At 43.9% G+C, this 18,722-nt stretch overlaps 2 protein-coding genes across 2 annotated transcripts; both read left to right on the top strand.

Moving 5' to 3' along the window:
* The first annotated feature begins 1,975 nt into the window (after positions 1-1,975).
* On the top strand, positions 1,976-3,321 carry WFDC9 (WAP four-disulfide core domain 9). Its single transcript, XM_040464746.1, has 2 exons — positions 1,976-2,076; positions 3,022-3,321. Exons 1-2 carry the CDS (start codon positions 1,986-1,988, stop codon positions 3,171-3,173), a joined length of 243 nt encoding a protein of 80 aa, XP_040320680.1. The 5' UTR covers positions 1,976-1,985; the 3' UTR covers positions 3,174-3,321.
* A 7,015-nt stretch (positions 3,322-10,336) lies between these two features.
* LOC121023076 (protein WFDC9-like) lies at positions 10,337-12,477 on the top strand. Its single transcript, XM_040464747.1, has 3 exons — positions 10,337-10,599; positions 11,515-11,664; positions 12,202-12,477. Exons 1-3 carry the CDS (start codon positions 10,494-10,496, stop codon positions 12,285-12,287), a joined length of 342 nt encoding a protein of 113 aa, XP_040320681.1. The 5' UTR covers positions 10,337-10,493; the 3' UTR covers positions 12,288-12,477.
* Positions 12,478-18,722: the final 6,245 nt, after the last annotated feature.

Genomic DNA, 18,722 nt, shown 5'->3' with positions numbered 1-18,722 from the left:
GGGCTCTTTTGTTTTCCTTCCTTTCTGGTTTCAGGACGGCAAAGCAGAAGATAAAGGTTAAAGGGGGCAGACAGTAGAGCACTGGGAAGATTGACTGGTAATTATCTTCCCCCCACCCCCCAGCTGCCAGTTGTCAGCAGGCTATTTCATCTTCTGCTTCACTCTTTTTTCCTTAACGATTTCCTTAACCATCTCTGGGGATTGATCGTGATATTTATAGTTGGCTTGTTGGCATGACTTGTGTGATGTGATCAGATTATTTTGTCTCCCTTGTGTGTGTTCTTTATTCAGAATGGCTAGTTGTTTCTTTTCTCTTCCTGGAAGATGTAGGCAGGAGCCCCACCTTTTGTGTGACTGCTCAGTCACAAAACATCTCAACCTAATAGTTAAATGTGCAGGTCCATGTAACGAACCACAACTCCACCAATTGTTGAGAACTGTGGACTCGTTCCTCCCTCAGAAGCTCCAGTTGTGGAAAAGGATGTGATCGGTATCTCCATCTTGGGCTCTTTGTGATTCTCTTCTGTCACCCCCATCTGGCTAAAAAACTTTTCTGCTTCCTAGAGAGTAGAGGCAGGGAGAACCAACAGGAGGAAGTAGGACAGCTCTCACACAGTAGATGCTATCCTAAGCTGGCTTTGTGCTGCTGGCGCCTTTTCGCGGGAGATTCCAAGGGTTCGCTGCAGACACAAAACACTATCTGGCCATTTACAATTTAGATGTGCCCCAACTGCAGCCCTCTTCCCTGCTACTAAAGGCCATTCTGGCCAGATCCCTCACCCTTTAGAGCCTTCAATCATGACTCAGATCTGTGGTGTCCCTACAAACTTCTGGGACACACAGTAAGCTCTATGAGGAGTATCCACAAAGCCTTTTCTCTCAACTTGGAATTAGAAGACAGCTTCCCTGCTTCCCGAGCAGAGCTTTGTGCCAATAAAATCGTTGAAGGCCTCTCTACAACTCCTTTAACTGTGGGTCATCTGATTAGATCAACGTTTAAGAGGTCCCTGACCCGTTCTTGGCTGTCAACTTTCTCAAGTCCTACTGAGTAACCCATCTCTCGTAACTCATTTTGAGTTCACTCTGGTACTCTGTCATAGCGTCTAGACTAACACTTCCATTATACTATCCTATTACATATGTTCTGAAGTAAAAAAAAAAAAATATATTCAGGACACTTGGTGGGTTCTATTATCCAGGTTCATAAAAATATTGAGGGCAACAAAAAGGATACACATACAGCACTGGTTATCTCTGGGTGGTGCAATTACGAATGCCTATCTATTTCCTTCTTATATTTTTTGTTGTTTGACTAGTTATACAAACTGAAGATTTATCGATTTTTAATCAGAAAACGCAATGCATTTTTATTTTTTATTAAATATAATTTATTGTTGAATTGGTTTCCGTACAGCGCCCAGTGCTCATCCCAACAGGTGCCCTCCTCAATGCCCATCACCCACTTTGCCCTCTCCCCCACCCCCCAACAACCCTCAGTTTGTTCTCAGTACTTAAGAGCCTCTTATAGTTTGCCTCCCTCCCTCTCTGTAACTTTTTTCCCCCTTCCCCTTCCTTCCCCATGGTCTTCTGTTAAGTTTCTCAGGATCCACATATGAGTGAAAACATATAGTATCTGTCTTTCTCTGCCTGACTTATTTCACTTAGCATAATGCCCTCTAGTTCCATCCATGTTGCTACAAATGGCCAGACTTCATTCTTTCTCGCAATGCACTTTTAAACGAAAAAATTTTGCAAAGGAAGTGGCTGTAATGTGAGATGGGGAAGTAGCCTTGGGAAGCCAATGGCTAGTTTGACATGTTGTTGGGTGACAGAGGGTGTAAAGGGACAGTAGGAGAAAGAATAACCCAATATTCATAAGCATGTTCTCTCTCTTTCTGATCCTACTCTCCTTAATTCCTGTTGTACCTCTGGCAGCATTGGGAGAAGACCAGAACTTAACCCAAACACGCATAGAGACTACCACCATGAAGCCCTGGATTCTCCTACTCAACGTGATCATCTATGGGGTTGTGATGCCTCTGCCTGTGCTGGGAGGCCTCAGGAACAAGACATTTTGTAGGTGGTATGGCGAGGGAGGAGGGGCCTCTGCCCAGGCCCGGGATGTCTGGTGTAGCTGATTCAGGGACCACCTTTCCCGGATCCCAACCCTCCTTAGAGCTGAGACACCCAAGAAAGATTTTGGTTGGATGTTGCCAATCAAGTGCCCCTCCATGCTCCCCCTCTCATCTCTGAAAGCAACAATCATGGGTATATGGAAAGGGAACATAGTTCAGTCCATAAGTCCATTCCATAAGCTTGTGGGAAATGATATTTGACAAAGGTAAACTACCTTAGGTAGGGGAAGCACCAACACAGAGCTTCCCTCTGAGCCCTTCTTTCCGGAATCTCTGTGCCTTTGATGAATACCAAAAGGGCAATATTATTTCCTTGGAATATGAAAACTGGAAAAAACTAATAAGGGATCCTTAGAGTCTGAGTTTGGGGTCAGAGGATAAAATGGGGATAGTAAAAGGAGGGCACTGGGAATCTGGGGAGAGGCTGAGTGCTTAGGTGGTACCAGCAAGGAAGCAAATAGACAAGAGGAATTATAGGTGCCTATTCTCCCCCAGCTCAGTCTTCCATTCTACAAACTGGGTGTGGAAATTGGAGCTACAGTATATTGCAGGTCCTGAAATCCAACGTCCCATGAGAATAGACTTGGTGAAGTGGTGCCATTAGATGATGAGGTTGTCCTGGGTCCTATCTTTAGGGAGCTTGGGGAGGACCCGAATGCCGGCAGTGCTGTAGGGATGTGGGGAGAGAGGGAAGGCATGGCACGCAAGAATGGTCTCCTGTGAACAGACACAACTAGAACTCAAGAAAAGGATTTTCTTAAAACGCAGAGAAATGTTTTGTTTGTGACTTCAAGCTCAGGTTCCAGAGCTTGGGGATAGTTAAGCTTGAGAAGGGTTTCTTCTCTAAGTTGTGGGTGGGTGGATCTGCCAACATCTATCGTCTCAGTTTCAGTTGGAAGAACAGTGGTCGAGCAGTGCTGGATACAGCCTCTGTTACAGTACTGTGAGAAGAGGTGCACTAGGTTACAGGAGTGTTTATCTCCCAATCATACGTGCTGCTGGACCTTCTGTGGAAACGTCTGCTTGGACAATGAGTGAGTTGTTTGCAGTGGCAAGGTCGGGCCTAGATATGCTTCCTCACTACTGGTCACCCTCATTCAGAAGGTGGGACCTGGAACGGAAGTCACCCAAATCCCGGACAAAGAAACCGGCAGCATAAGTCAATGCCCTACTATCTCTGTACCTAGGCTGACATTCAGGGCAAAATAAATCAAGACACAAACACGGGGGGCTCCACTTTTCTCCCTTCTCATTCAGTTCCCCCAAAAGGTCACCCATCAGTTATTCATCCCTCCTTTGTCCAAGGCCCCGATTATGGACTCCTTAGTCTGGCCTCTGTGTGGGCCCCTTGTCTCAGGCAGGCCCACGAGGCCCAGTCTCCACCTGTGTGATGAATTGGCAAACTTCTTGGGAGAAATTGCTTAAAAGTGGGTAACCCCTGAATTACAGAGCACATTCCTTTTCCCATTAACCAGGGCCAGGGGTGTTGTTAAGTTTGGGAATGGGTGTTCCCTGACTTTTAACCACCTGACTTTTCTCTTCCAGAGAACCCTTTAAATCCATGCTAAACCTCTAGGCTCTAGCTGCCCCACCACTGACGTGGGCTAGAGGATGCCTACGTAGTCTAAGAAGAGTGCTGCCTGGCTACCTGTTGAGTTATTCCCTTGCCCTGGCTGAGGACCATTCTATTCTCCCCTTGATCTCTCTGTCCTGGGAAGTTTCAAGTCTCAGCCAAATAAACTGACAACCAACCCGAGGGCTCTGCAGTGTGTTATACTCCATTCCTGTGGTTCCATTTGTCTCTTCACAGTGATCGAACTGTTCTTCCCACCCCACTACGGGTTATAGACAACCCAGTTAGTCTGCCTTCCCAGTTATTCAGTAGACTCACGGCTGTAGCGACAATGCAGAGATTTAGAAAAATGTCAAACACAATTAAAGCTTATTCTCATTCACAATAGATTTCACTGCGGGTGGTTGGCGAACACCCCCATGCCATGCATGATTCAAGCACCATACATCTATCTATAACTCCATCATCTCCCAGAGCCTCCTCTGCATCCAGCCAACAGATGGGAGAAGGTTGCATGGAAGCTCCTGCAGAAGGTTTTTAAGAGCCAGGCCTAGAAGTGGAGCTCTGCTCCATCCACATGCTATTTGCCATAATGTGGTCACGTGGTCCCTTATTTGCAAAGGAGACTGGGAAATATAGTCTCGCTGTATGCCCAAGGAGAACAGAAAGCAGGAGTTGGTGAACACAGGGTGGTCTCTGACCTGTCTGCTTAGGCAAAACCAAACTCCTCAAGCAAGACCCAAGACCTTGGCCTCCACGTCACTGCAAAATGGAACAAGCGCCCCCTGGAAAGCTGGTGGCTCCTCTCATTAGAGTAGGTGGTCCTGCCCTCAAGGCGGGCACTCAGCTTCCAGAATCGTCCTTCCTTCTGCCTCCTTATATCCTCTTATTCCTGCCTGTTGTGTCTGCATGGTAGTTTTACGTGGGTAATATGAGTCATATCCTGACATGTCTGGTAAGGCCAGGCAGGCTTCCGGCCCATAGCGTTCCCTTAGATTAAATTCGAATATAATATATGTCATATTATATTCTGCCATTAGTGTCTTGAAGACCATTTTAATGTTTATTTATTTCAGGGTCGGAGAGGGACAGAGAGAGAGAGAGAGAGAGAGAGAGAGAGAGAGAGAGTCAATTCCAAGCAGGCTCCCCATTGCCAGCACAGAGCCCAAGGCAGGGCTCGATCTCACGAACCACAAACTCATGACCTGAGCCAAATCAAGAGTCGGACGCTTAAACGACTGAGCCGTCCAAGCTCCCCTTGAAGATCATTTAGAGATATAACTTCCCTTGGATGAGGGGATGATAAAGTCCCTAGGATGTATGCATATCCGTGCCTCTTCCTGATCCAGAGGACAGTATATATTCATTTAAAGGGGCTGAGTCAGCAGATCACACTTACCAGCGGTGGAGCCCAAGGAAAGGTTCCACGATGTGATACAGCAAAGACCGAGGCCAGCAAGGATTAAGACCTAACAGAACACTGGTTAGTGCCTTAGAGCTCAGAGTAAGGAAGAGGCACAAGGACTCAGCGGCTCAGGCAAACATCCTTCAGGAGTGGGTCTTCGTCTTGACGTTCAGGGATAAGGGTGACCTGGAGCTCGATTGAGTGAAAGTGGTTATTCCTTCATGACAAAAGAAGTCAAGAAAAACAAGAGGTTAGGGACACCCAACAGAAGGATGAGGGAAGGAAGAAGGTATTGTCCTCTTGGGTATCCAGGATAGTATAGGGAGAAAAAGTGCCTTTTCGTCTCCCCTTCTGGGTTCTTGTCTGAGACCCCCCCCCACAACCCACCCTGCCACTGCAATCAAAGACAGATTAGCAGGAGAAAAACAAACTGAAGTTTCCCAACATGGATACCTCCAGTATACCTGGGAGAGACCAGGAAAACTTAGGAACTCCCCCAAGTGGCCCAAGCCATCTCCTCCAATGACATCTTCAGCTGAAGACAAAAGATGTGGAAAGGGAAGGGAAGGCCCGTTATGGGAAGTCACCAGGAAAGGCACAGTGGACCAAGGCATGGTCGTTATGCAGATTTCTGCTGCAGGCTCCCTTGATAAAGACTTTCTAGGGGCTGAAAGTCATCCTTCTCTTCCACATCCAGAGAGGAGGACAGGCTTACAAATGGAGACTTCCCTCACGCGTGTAAACGTCTCTTACGAAGGGGAGAGAATTTTGCCAACTGAAAGATCTGCCTCTATGGCATACTCATTATTTTAAACAGGTTATTTTTAAGAAACAGCAGACACAGGTGAAGCTCTGAAAACTGAATAGAAGTTACCTTTTTGCAAGAGATTGCTTAATGCAATCCTGAGTCGTGGAGAGGTGGAAGGGAGAGAAGATGTGTTGCCCCAGGCGAGCAGTTGCTTACATTTGGAGCTTTGGCTTTCATCTCCTATTTTCCTCCCTTTGACTACTGGAAGGAATTGGATTCAGTTCATCTGGGGCATTCCAAAAAGGAAATCCTTTTAAGGGGGACAGTTAGCTCCTTGACAACCAGAATACCAGAACTGTACACTTTTTGTCACCTTTTCCTCTTTCTACTTGGGACAGAATGGGGGCACATCGGGCGGTACAAGGGTAGAGCCCAAGAATGCACCCGCAGCTGAAGCCACTCATCCTCAGCATCCTGGAAGTAGCTGCTTTTCCTCCGTGGAAACTCCGAAAGTCTTCAGCCTCTGCACCAGCATGCTGTGCTCCAGGGCCATACACAGCAGCCCTGGGGACTTCTCTTCACCAGCACGGTGGCACTTCAGTTCCTCCAAGATCAGAGCACCCAGTTCCTAGATCCGACCCCTCCCTCTTTCTTAACGACCTCATTTTGGTAACATACAACTCACCAGCCTTCGTGAGAGAGCACGTGAGAAATAAAAAAAATAGAGACTTCTTAAGCCACCATTCTCCATTAATATGCACTTCGGCTGGTGTTTCAGTTCGGATTCCTTTCGAATGCATGATGACAGCAACAACAAAGAAAGTAGCGGCTTAAAGTAGGACGGGTCAATATTTGTTCATGCGGAAGACTGAGGATTAGTTGTCCCGAACCAGTGTAGGGACACCACAGACCATAGAAGATCCAGGCCGCTTCACCTCTTTGCTCCATTGTCCTTGACATGAAGTTTCCACTTCCAAGATCACCTCATGACCCACAAGGACTAAGCAAGATATGAAACACCCCCCTCCCCCAAGAATAAAATTCAGACAGTTACTTCAAATGTCAAATCCAAGTAAGAACATTCGAACCATAGCCAAACTAGAGGAAAATGGAATGCTGTGTTGCTCAAAACTGGACGAGGAAAGACTTTGTGGCCTTAATAATAAAATGGTGCTGTGGTGCAGCATTTTGAAAAATATTAACCGAGTCGCAATTTTTCTTCCTCCGCAGTTCCTTGTTTTTCCATCAAGCCCTTTGACCATGAAACCAGAACATGCAGGTGAGGTTTGTTTCCCCAGGAAAAGAGGTCACAAAATTAACCAGCAAGTACAGAGTCACGCTCATGAATCTGAGGGCTGGAGTATTTTGAAAGCCATTACTGGTCATTGAGAGAGAAAAGTTGTTTCTCCGTGTTTGTCTTGTGTTTGAGATGACAAAGCTTCTGCTTTGGCTCTCACGAGGGTGGAGTTCATTCCACAACCTCAGAATTAGGAATAAAGGTAAATATGTAAGAAGGGCTCTCATCCACTGTGAATGTATAAACACTTGGAGGGCAAGGTGAACGCTGGAGGAGCGGGTTAGGATAGAAACAGAAACATCCAGATAGGCTGGATATCCCAACACAAAATTGGGTCTGCCAGTTAAACAGGGTATTTGAATATGAATATCTGTTTCCTGTTGCTGCTGTAAGAAGTCATGAATTTAGGGGCTTAAACCACACAATTTATTACCTTACAGCTCTGTAGGTCACAAGTGCCACACGGGTCTCTTCCAATTACAATCAAGATGTCAGCAGGGCAGTGCTACTTTTTGCGTTTCCTTTCTAGACGGAAGGACCCAAGACTGTGTCCATTCAGATTGTCGGCAGAATTCAGGTCCTTGATGTTATGAGCCTGAGGTCTCCATTCCCTTGCCAGCTGTCAGCTGAGGGCTGTTTTCAGCTTCTAGAGGCCACTCACATTCCTTGGCGTGGGCCGCATTCTTCCATCTGCAGAGCCAGCAAAGGCCAACTGGGTCCTCATGCTTCACATCTCACCTTATTCTGTGGGTCTCTAACCCACTGCAGTCAGGAAACATCCGTGCTTTCATCCACTCATGGTCACACTGGACCCACCAGCCTCCCCATCTCAAGGTCACTACCCTTCATCTCGTTTGCAAAGCCCCTTCACCACTCCAGGTCAGCTAGTTCCGGTTCTTGGAACTAAGACACAGGCATATTTAGAGGGACCTTTATCCTTTTTCTCTCTGCTTACACTTAAAACCTCACTGGAATGACATAAAAGAAAAAAACTCGCCCTAATATGCAAGGTTGAAGAGGATAGGAGAGGAAATGGGAAATAAGCATTTTCAAGAAACTGGAAGCTGGAAAGCAATGGCTTAACTAGTAAGTATCTTAATCCATTAGAAAGGATAAACCCAAACTGCCTGGAGGATTTGTATGGATTCCTGAGAGTTTGGGCGGGGCTGGGTGAGGAATGTAAATAGAGCTGATTTAGCCAAAGAACCCGAAAGAGAACTGAAGCCATTTTGCCAGCATTCAAAAATATCATGCCATGCTCCGGTGACTCACCTAGCTTTCTAGAGCCTACAAAGCTTTCATAATTTAGTTTCTTGTGCACAGAAGAATCATGTGGCCTTTTATGTGCTCATCATTCTCAAATGCTGAACACTTAGCAACTTTTCTTCTGATATGGTGGGCTTTTCCAGTCCCCCTTGGCTCATGCCAACCTCATTCGTAAGGTTTAATTTGTGTAGACGATGTCTTCACTTAGTAATGTGCGGAAGATGAATCGATAATGCACGATATGTGTCAATAATGTGAGCGTGGAGCAGGCAGAAGTGTGCCGCAGGGACTATATATACTTCCTCTTGCCTGGGTTCACGGAGGACATGTCAACATTCTTGCAGGCACAATTCCTTAGAGGATTTTTTTAAAAAACCTGGATGGATGTGATGCAGGTAAAGTCAAACTGTGACTTTTAACCTCTCCAATGTGTCCACACTTGGATTGCTTTTTCTCTCCAACAGTGTGATGGGACATCTCTGTTTCACGCCTGGACTTCCACAAAGCTTGTCATGTGTGGGTGATGGTCTAAATGAGGCTTCTCCCCTGGCTCCTGGACTGTGGCTGAGGAGGAAATACAGCCAGTCCACAGGCCACTTCAGAGTCCCTGGTAACAAGACTGAGGTCTCTATGCCTATGACCAAACGCATGGGGGATATTCCTCCCAGGTCCCCTGGTGCAAGGAGCTGGATCCTGAAGCTTCCACGGAGGTACTTTTGTGTGTGGGTGGATGCCAAATGGTTGTAGAGGGAGGATTCAAGCAGGGGGCTCTTATTAGCCATCTTGCTGCTCTCGCTCCCCAAAATCACTGTAATGGAATCGAGTGATAGAAAGCTAGTGCATCTACAAAAATTGTAAATTAATTATGCTTTAAATAGGAAATATGCTGGTATCATTAGGACCTAATTTTTATGAAAGACAGGAAATATTCCCCGAATATAGGAAAACTTTTGTTCCACTTCAAATTTTGTGATCAATTTATAAGTCTTGAGATTAAAACAAAATTTTTTACTAATATTGACTGATTTGTTTTTGTTATAATTTTTATGGAGGGGGGTGGGGCAGGGGGAGGGGGAGGGAGAGAGAGATGATATTAAGTGGCTCCATGCCCAGGGTGGGGACTGACTCCCAGCTCAATCTCACAACCCTGAGATCATGACCTGAGCTGAAATCATGAGTGGGACGCTTAACCAACTGAGCCTCCAAGGCATTTCCATGTGCTTATGTTCTTAAATGGCTTTTTTTTTCAGTCCTTTTATTTATTTATTTTTTAAATATGAAATTTATTGTCAAATTGGTTTCCATACAACACCCCAGTGCTCATCCCAACAGGTGCCCTCCTCAGTGCCCATCACCCACCCTCCCCTCCCTCCCACCCCCCATCAACCCTCAGTTTGTTCTCAATTTTTAAGAGTCTCTTATGTTTTGGCTCCCTCCCTCTCTAACCTCTTTTTTTTTTCCTTCCCCTGCCCCATGGTCTTCTGTTAAGTTTATCAGGATCCACATAAGAGTGAAAACATATGATATCTGTCTTTCTCTGTATGACTTATTTCACTTAGCATAACACTCTCCAGTTCCATCCATGTTGCTACAAAAGGCCAGATTTCATTCTTTCTCGTTGCCACATAGTTTAAATGGCTTTTAAACTGCAGTGAAATACTAATATGAGAAATATGTATGATTTTTTTTTTATTGAGAGATAAACTCTAAAGCTATCTGTCATGATAAGCTAGATGACTATTATCTATCTAGCTAATAGATAGCTGATCATATCTTAATACTTTTCTTTGTACTTTGCACTGTTTTTCAATTTTTAAAATAAATGATAATGCTATGAAGAATTCATTTCTGCAATGAGAGGAGGAGAAAGCATAAGGAGAAGGCAAGTAGCTCAGGAGACACCCGTGCCAAGGAGTGGTGCGTGGAGGAGAGGAGGCAGAACCAGAGGGGGCAGTGAGAGACCAGTCACGTGTTTTCCACACCCCAAAGCCCTTCGCTACCCCCAGCAGGACCTGGTGAAATCCTGGGTCTCCTGCCAGGCTCACACTCAGACATCCCGAGTTCACATCATGAAGGGGTTGTTTCTCCAGATGTTCACACTGTATTGTGTTTTGATCATCATGTCAGTGGCAGGAACGCTGAGAGAAAAATCTGAGACTCAGTCTCCTTATTCAGGTAGGTATTCTGGTTGAGCTTCAAAATGAAGAAGGGGTATAAAACAAAAGGAACAAAGGGACTGACTGGCATATATAAAAGCATTGGTTCCTTTTTAAAGCAGGATATGAGGAAAGTTGAATGTGCACTTCTCAAGTTTGAGGGTCTCCTGATGTTACAAGTAATGATGTTTTTATGTGTGTTGTGGGGACAGTGGTGGCTACGTGGCATTTTTTTTTTAAAGAGGATCTTAGCAGTGGAAACCTCCACAGGTTTCAAAACCCAGGTGGAAGGTGCTTAGACTGAGCCACTAGGAGTTTGTGACTCCAGTTAGGAGTTCCAAGCATGAGCACCAAATTGGGAATGGGGTACTAATTATTTCTTGAAATATGCCCTTTGTCAAGGGAATTGGGTATTTTAGACGATTGGGCATGTAGAGGAGAAGTTAAATGTGTGCTTGACCAAGAGAAGTTTGGAATCACTGGGGTAAAAAATTAAAATCAGCAGAATTGAGGGGGGAGTTGTGGGTCCATAACTGGTGGCAGAGGTTTCCGGGGAGCAGCTAGGTTTGGAGGGCTGTCTCAGTGAGACAGGGAAAAGTACAAGACAGTTCTTCCTCTTCTCTGTGATCCATTCCCCTACCCTGTAAATGAGGGCAAGAGACAAGAGGATCTCTTGGGACTCTTTGTTCTGGGAATTGGGTTTCAGGACTCAGGTCCTGTGATGTTAAGTTGCATGCAGGTGATTTTATGGTTGCTGGATTTGTTAGGGGTGGGAGCTGGATTTTGACTCCAGGAACAAAAAAGCCCACCCAGATCCCTGGACACAGAGAAGAAGACGAAAAACCAATGGAGTGAGTCCTGTGGCTTTAAAGGGGTGGATAATAGTGAGAAAAAGTCATCTTCTTGGAGCCGCTGCTCATGTGCTCCTTCTCAGTTATAGTAGAACTGAAACCGAGACACTGCCCGAGGCTTCCCAGTAACTACGAGTGCGGCAGAAGGTGCAAGTATGCCTGGCAATGCGGTGTGGGCTACGAATGCTGCTATTCTCTCTGTGGTCCTATCTGCATGAACGTCAGAAAACATGGTAGGACCTCAGAAGCACCCCTCTCTTGCCATTTGGTTTTTAAGACCGTGGACTCCCTACTTAGGGGACAGACAGAATATGTCTTCCTAGTCCTGGTACCCAGTCCAACTTGAGGTACCCCACCCCTTCCTCCCATCCCCAATCCCTGTCCTCCCTCCATTCCAAGTCACTTGCAGGCCTACCTGATTTATCCAAACCCCATCGGTCTGACATTTATGTGTCTTTACTCATTGGGCTTAAAACATCTATAGTGTGCCTGGGTAGCTCATTTGTTTACACATCTAACTTTTAATCTCATCTCAGGTCTTGATCTCAGGGTCGTGAGTTCAAGACCCACACAGGGCTCTGTGCTGAGCATGAGGCTTGCTTAAAGCAAACAAGCAAACAAAAAACATCTTGAGAGAAGCGTGGTGTGCGAATATCCTAAATCACAGAAAATATGCCTACCACCAGAGTTTGGGAGGATCTGTTATACTTAAAGAAATGTTTTTCACCAGACTGTGTGGCCACTGAATACCTACCCATTCTCTCTTCCAGAGGCTGACACTGAGGACTATACACCCGTCACCACCACCACCACGCCAGGGTTTACTTTTTCCATGACCACCACCCTGACTGGTTAATAAATGGATATGGGGCATCAGAATAATACTACTTGATGTCCAGTGGGACCATCATCTTGTCCCAGATGGAAAGTAGGGGGAGGGAGGAAGAGCGGTCCCAGGGCAATGTCTCCTACCTGACAGCCCTCTTCCCTGAACCATTATATTATCAATCTCAATTCCTTGACAAATAAACTGTGGAAGTAATTCAGAAGCTCTGTCTCTTCTTCTATAATCCCAGGACCATTCACTGTCTCCACCTTTCCCTAAGCCCCCAAACCCTGTCTCCCAGTGCATTTCCCTGATTTCTTAACGTTTGGAAGTTTGTTCTTCTTAGCCAAGACTCCTGGACTCTCTTGGTTCACTGACTAACATACCTGGGGAAAACTGCTTATGTGTGGGATGTTCTTACGGTTACAGGAAACACCATCTCTCTGGGTTCCCCATACCTTGGTGCAGCCTTTCTTTTCTTATTTCTGGCCTGTGATTCTAGCAGGTTCCCACAAGTGGCCTCCCTTTTAACTAATCCAGGGAAGTACAATCTTCCTTAAAGGTGGCAGCACCCATGGTCTGCAATTGGAAAGAAATGCCATTGACCTCTCCAAGCTGTCCTCTCAGACAATGCCTCTTTTGTTATCATTATTTACTCAGTCACTTGGAATCTGGAGGAATTTTTTCAAATATAAATACTCCTAGAAAGAATAGGCAAGCTTTAGAGGGTTATAGAGCCTACACTGTGCTCAGGCTGTGGCAAGGGCCACTCCTCATGAGTGCAGGTGTGGCTAACTCTATCTTTTGGCAGATAGTCCAAAGAAGAGTTAAGTCTTATGATCCAAGCAAACAGAAACCAGGATGGGAAAAGGCAAGAAGGGATGAATGAGACAGTGCCTTAAGTTATAAATATAGAGGGGTTGCTACATGTCCGTGTCATGGTATCATTTTTCTGGAAGAAGAGTTGCTTGGTCCTTGAGGGATAGAGAGGAATTGGGATAGCTCAGAAGGAAAGTTAGTTTTCCTCCATGATGGAATTAAATACAGACTGGGGGAAAAAGAATGAGAACTTGAAGGAAATAAAAGGCTGATATCCTACCTTCTACTGTCCCAACACCAACAGATGAAGTTGCAGACAAGGTTGGATTATCAATTTGGTATTAAGCTCTATGACCCTCGCATATTCTAATTTGCCTACTTTTCCTTTTGGGTCCCTGTTGTTATACCCATAAAGCCTGCAGAGCACAAGTATTGTTTGCTAAAATTAACAAAGGAAAACGAACAGACACAGACAGGTAGCTGAAACTACCATAGTCCACTCAGCAGGTTATTACAAATAGATATGTAGACTTCATTGTCTAAAAGCCCCTGTGCCAATTTCCTGAAATACATACAAGTTAAGGGCCAGAAATATACTTAAATAGGGGTTCTAGTAGGGAATAGGGGTGGGAGGGGTGCTTTGCAGAAAGAGTATTAGCTGAGATGGATGGAGGAGGACAGGTCTGTAGTTTTCTTCTGGACTAGGAGGGGGTGATTGCCTTAGGACAAAACCAGTGAACTGTTTCCTGCTAGGAAATTAGCATAAAAAAGAGGTTGAGAAAAACTCTGGAGCCACCAAGCAATAGGACACTCTTAACCTGCAGGTGCGTTAAGGAACATGATGAGCTTTTGCTTGTGGGTGTCTCACTTCAAAGCCCAGAGCTAACCTACTCTGAAAGCAGAAGTGGGAGGTGATTTGTATCCAAAATGTTGCTGGACAATCCTCAAGGAATCGTATTTTGCTTTCCTGGAAGGATCTCAAGGTCCCAAGTAAACTGGTCTGCCATTGCCAGAAGCATTATGGACCAAGAGACAATTTGAACATACTTCCCAGTAACTTATAGAATAGGAAGAAAAAACAAAACAAAATACAGCAAACCCAGTAAGGATCTAAAAGATTTGAACAACACAAATAATAAGTGACTAATGTCTATCAAAAAGAATTCAGAATTACTGTGGAACATACATTCTTAACAAGAGCAAATGGAACATTTTTTTTAAAAAAATTCTCAACAAATGTCAAGAAATTGAAATCAAACTGACCACGGTGGAATTAAGCTAGAAATAAATAAAGTAAAATGGCTAGAAAGATTTTACATAGGATTAAAAATTAAGCAAAGCAATTCTGAGGGATCATGGGTCAAAATGAAATCATGATAGAAAATAGAAAATATTTTGAACCAAAAATGAAAATATGACATTTCAAAACATATGCATACAGAGGCTTGTTCACCAAATGACAACATATGAGACCCCAGCCTCTGTCCCACAACAAAGATCAACAATTACACAGGTGGAATTGGGCAAGCTCTGGAGTCCACATAGAAACTTCAGCAAAATGGAACATACACCTGAGAATAATTGCATAGGAAGAGAAGAAAGGGCAGCTACATTCGCCTGCATCATCCCATCCCTGCATGCTCCATGCCAAAGGGAAGTCTCCCATTAAAGTCCCCTCACCATGGAAGGAGAGAGCAGGGTGGGTCAGTGCCCCACCAGCTTTCTGGGGTATCACACAAAGGGTGGGCTTCTGTTTCACCCCACACAGACCAACTAAGCTGAAACATATAGAGACAACTACTAACAGGAAATAAAAACAGTAGCAGCCACACAGTGGCATTGACTGTGGCAAACAGTGACCTGCTCTAATGTACAGCATGTTGATTATAGTCAATAATAGTGTAGTGCATATTTACAAGCTGCTGAGTCAATCTTACATGTTCATCACAAGCTTTTTGAGTCTATAGGCTTGTGTCTTCCAACATACTTGGAAATTTCAAGTCATTATTTCCTCAAATGTTTTTTCAGCCTTGTACCATTCTCTTCTCTTTCCATGACTGTGACAGATGTCAGGACTTTGGTTATTGTTCCTGAGGCTCTGTGTATCTTTTTCAAGTATATTTTTTGTTGCTGTTGTTCAAATTAGATAATTTCCATGGGTCAGTCTTCAAGGTCACTGCTCCTCTTTCTGTCATGTGCATTCTGATATCAAGCCCATCCAGTGAGTGTTTAATTTCAGTTGTTATGTTCTTACCAAATTTCCTTTTCCTTCTTCTTTATGTCTTCTGTTTCTTTGCCAAGACATTCTATTTTTCCATCAGTTTCAAGGGTGTTCATGATAACTTGCTTCAGAATTGTTATATGGGCACCTGGGTGGCTCAGTTGGTTAAGCATCCAACTCCGGCTCAGGTCATGACCTCACAGTTTGTGAGTTCGAGCCCTGTGTCAGACTCTGTGTTAACAGCTCACAGCCTAGAGCCTGCTTCAGGTTCTGTGTCTCCTTCTCTCTGCCCCTCCCCAGCTCACACTCTGTCTCTCTGTCTCTCTCTCTCTCACAAAAATAAATATAATAAAAAAAGAATTGTTATAATAGTTGCTTTAACATCTTTGAAAGATAATTCCAACATTTATTTCATCTCAAAACTGGAGTCTGTTGGTAGCTTTTTGCCATAGGTTGATATTTTGCCATAGGAGTTGATGTTTTCCTTTTCCTTCATAGGCTACATAATTTTGGATTATATCCTGGACATTATGAAACTTACAAGACTCTAGGTCTTGCTTACACCGAATGGAGAAGGTTGATATTGTGTTTTGAAAAGTAGTTTAAATGATTAGGTTCAGGCTGAAAAGTTCAATCTGTCTTGGGTGGGTTGTGTTCCAATGTCAGTTTAGCTTTTCAAAGCCTCTGTTTGCAGTTCATTTAGTGCCTCCTTGCATAGGCACCACCAAGTGACTAGTCTGGGACCTAGGTCATGGTGTATCTGTTCATTTCTCGATGCATGTCAGCATGCACAGCTTGGAGGTGAACCCAGGAATACATAAACAACTGTATGTGTTTGCTTTATCAACTCCTTCCCTTGGTGATCTCCCCAGTGCCTTCTGTTTTCCCCAAGTCTCCAAACAACTTAGGCTTTGTTTACCCTGCATTGCCAGGCCCTTCCACAACTTCAGCTCCATATCCAGAGCCAAGTGGCGGAGAACAAACCAAAGAGAGAAAAGAGAAACAAGGACAACAGGGGTCCACCGACTCTCTTAGAATTACAGTTGACCCCCTGGATGGCTCGGTCAGTGAAGGGTCCGACTTTGGCTCAGGTCATGATATCATCGCTCTTGGGCTCAAGCCCTACATCGGGCTCTGTGTTGACAGCTCAGAACCTGGAGCCTGCTTCAGATTCTGTGTCTCCCCCTCTCTCTACCCCACCACCACTTGTGCTCTGTCTCTCAAAAATGAATAAACGTGAAAAAATAAGAAATAAAAAAAAGAATTACAGCTGACCCAACAGAGGAAGATTTCACTTCTCTCAGAGTTTTGGCTCTTTCCAATCTTATTCCAGCTGCTGCCCATCACTACTATAGATTTTGTTAGGGACTGGGAAGCAGAAGAATTTAAGAGGCACCTGGCTGGCTCAGTTGGTAGAAAGTATGACTCTTGATCTTGAGGTTGTGAGTTCAAGCCCCATGTCGGGTGTAGAGATTACTTAAAAATAAAATCTAAAAAAATAAAAAAAAATCACCAGAATATTGAAAAAGTACCAAGTAGAATATCTAGAAATACAACATATACCTGAAGTAAAAAGCAAAAAGAAAGAGATTGTTTGACTCACCGAGGATTACTCAAGAGTAGCACCAGAAGCATAGAGAGAGTAGAAATAAATTTTTAGGGGTGCTTGGGTGACTCAGTTGGTTAAGTGTCTGACTTCAGCTCAGGTCATGATCTCACAGTTTGTGAGTTCAAGGCCCGTGTTGGGCTCTGTGGGCTCAGTACCTGGAGCCTGCTTCGTATTCTGTGTCTCCTTCTCTCTCTCTGCCCCTCCCTTGCTCATACTCTGTCTCTCTCTCTCAAAAACAAATAAACATTAAAAAAATTTGTTCAACATGCTGGCTTAAAGCAATTAGTCTAGTTCTGAATACCCAGTGGACCCTTCTTTTTATTTAAAAAAAATCTGTAAGCTTTTATTGAGGTACATTGATGTGTAAAAGTTGTGTATATTGAAGGTGGGTATAATAAATTTTGATATAGGTACATATTGTGAAATGATCAACATAATCAAGCTAGTTAGCATATTTATCACCTCAAATAGTCACTCCTTTTTATGTGTGGTGAGAACACTTACGGCCTAGTCTCTTAGAAAATTCCAAGTACACAACACAGTATTATTAATTATAGTCACTATGCTATCCATTGGATCCCCAGAACTTACCCATCTTTCAACAGAAGACTTAGACATCCCCCAGTCTCTGGCAACCACTATTCTACTCTCTGCTACTATGAGTTCCACTTTTTGAGATCTTGCAGGAGTTGCCTTTCTGTGCCTGGTTTCTTTCACTTAGCATAATATCCTCCAGATTCATCCATGTTGTTGCAAATGGTAGGATTTTTTTTTAAGGCTGAATAATATTCATGTATATCACATTTTCTTTATCCATTCATCTATCCATGGACACTTAGATGGTTTCCATATCTTGGCTATTGTTACTAATGGTACAGTGAACATGGGGGTGCAGATATCTCTTCAATATTGCTTTCATTTCCTTTGGATACAGTATACCCAGAAGTGGGATTGCTTGATCATATAGTAGTTTTGCTTCTTATTTTTTTGAGGAACTTCCAGACTGTTTTCCACAGTGGCTGCACCAATTTAAATTTCCACCGAACACACACAAGACTCCTCATTCTCCACATCCTTGCCAACACTTGTTATCTTCTGACTTTTGGATGATAGGCATTCTAAGAAGACATGAGGTGATATCTCATTGTAGTTTTGGTGTTTACTTCCCTGATGATTAGTGGTGTTGACATCTTTTCATATATGGTTGGTAATTTGTATGTTTTCTTTTGAGAAAAGTCCACTCAAGTCCTTTGTTCATTTATTAATCAGGTTATTTGTTTTCTTGTTATTGAATTGTTTGACAAACACACAAAACCAATTTGCAAATACAGAATCTCCAAATAATAAGGATAGATAATAGAAAGCTCAAAATAAGATTGTAGAAATGGACCCACATGTCATTAAATCCCATAAATATCAATTAATAGGTAAAGATTGTAGATTTTTAAATGTAGATTTTTTATTTTTATTTATTTTAATTTTTTTTTTCAACGTTTATTTATTTTTGGGACAGAGAGACAGAGCATGAACGGGGGAGGGGCAGAGAGAGAGGGAGACACAGAATCGGAAACAGGCTCCAGGCTCTGAGCCATCAGCCCAGAGCCTGACGCGGGGCTCGAACTCCCGGACCGCGAGATTGTGACCTGGCTGAAGTCGGACGCTTAACCGACTGCGCCATCCAGGCACCCCAAATGTAGATTTTTTAAATGTAGATTTACACTGTTTCAAAAATGAAACACAAGTGCATGGAAAGGTTGAAGCAAAATGAAGGAAAAGTCGAGGCAAATGCAAACAAAAAAAGAGATGGTATAGTTAG

The sequence above is a fragment of the Herpailurus yagouaroundi genome, unplaced genomic scaffold (assembly GCF_014898765.1).
Source record: "Herpailurus yagouaroundi ecotype Mexico unplaced genomic scaffold, PumYag 508, whole genome shotgun sequence".
Classification (NCBI taxonomy): Eukaryota; Metazoa; Chordata; class Mammalia; order Carnivora; family Felidae; genus Herpailurus; species Herpailurus yagouaroundi.
The sequence above is the reverse complement of the archived record's forward strand: the minus strand, read 5'-3'. Positions and strand labels throughout refer to the sequence as shown.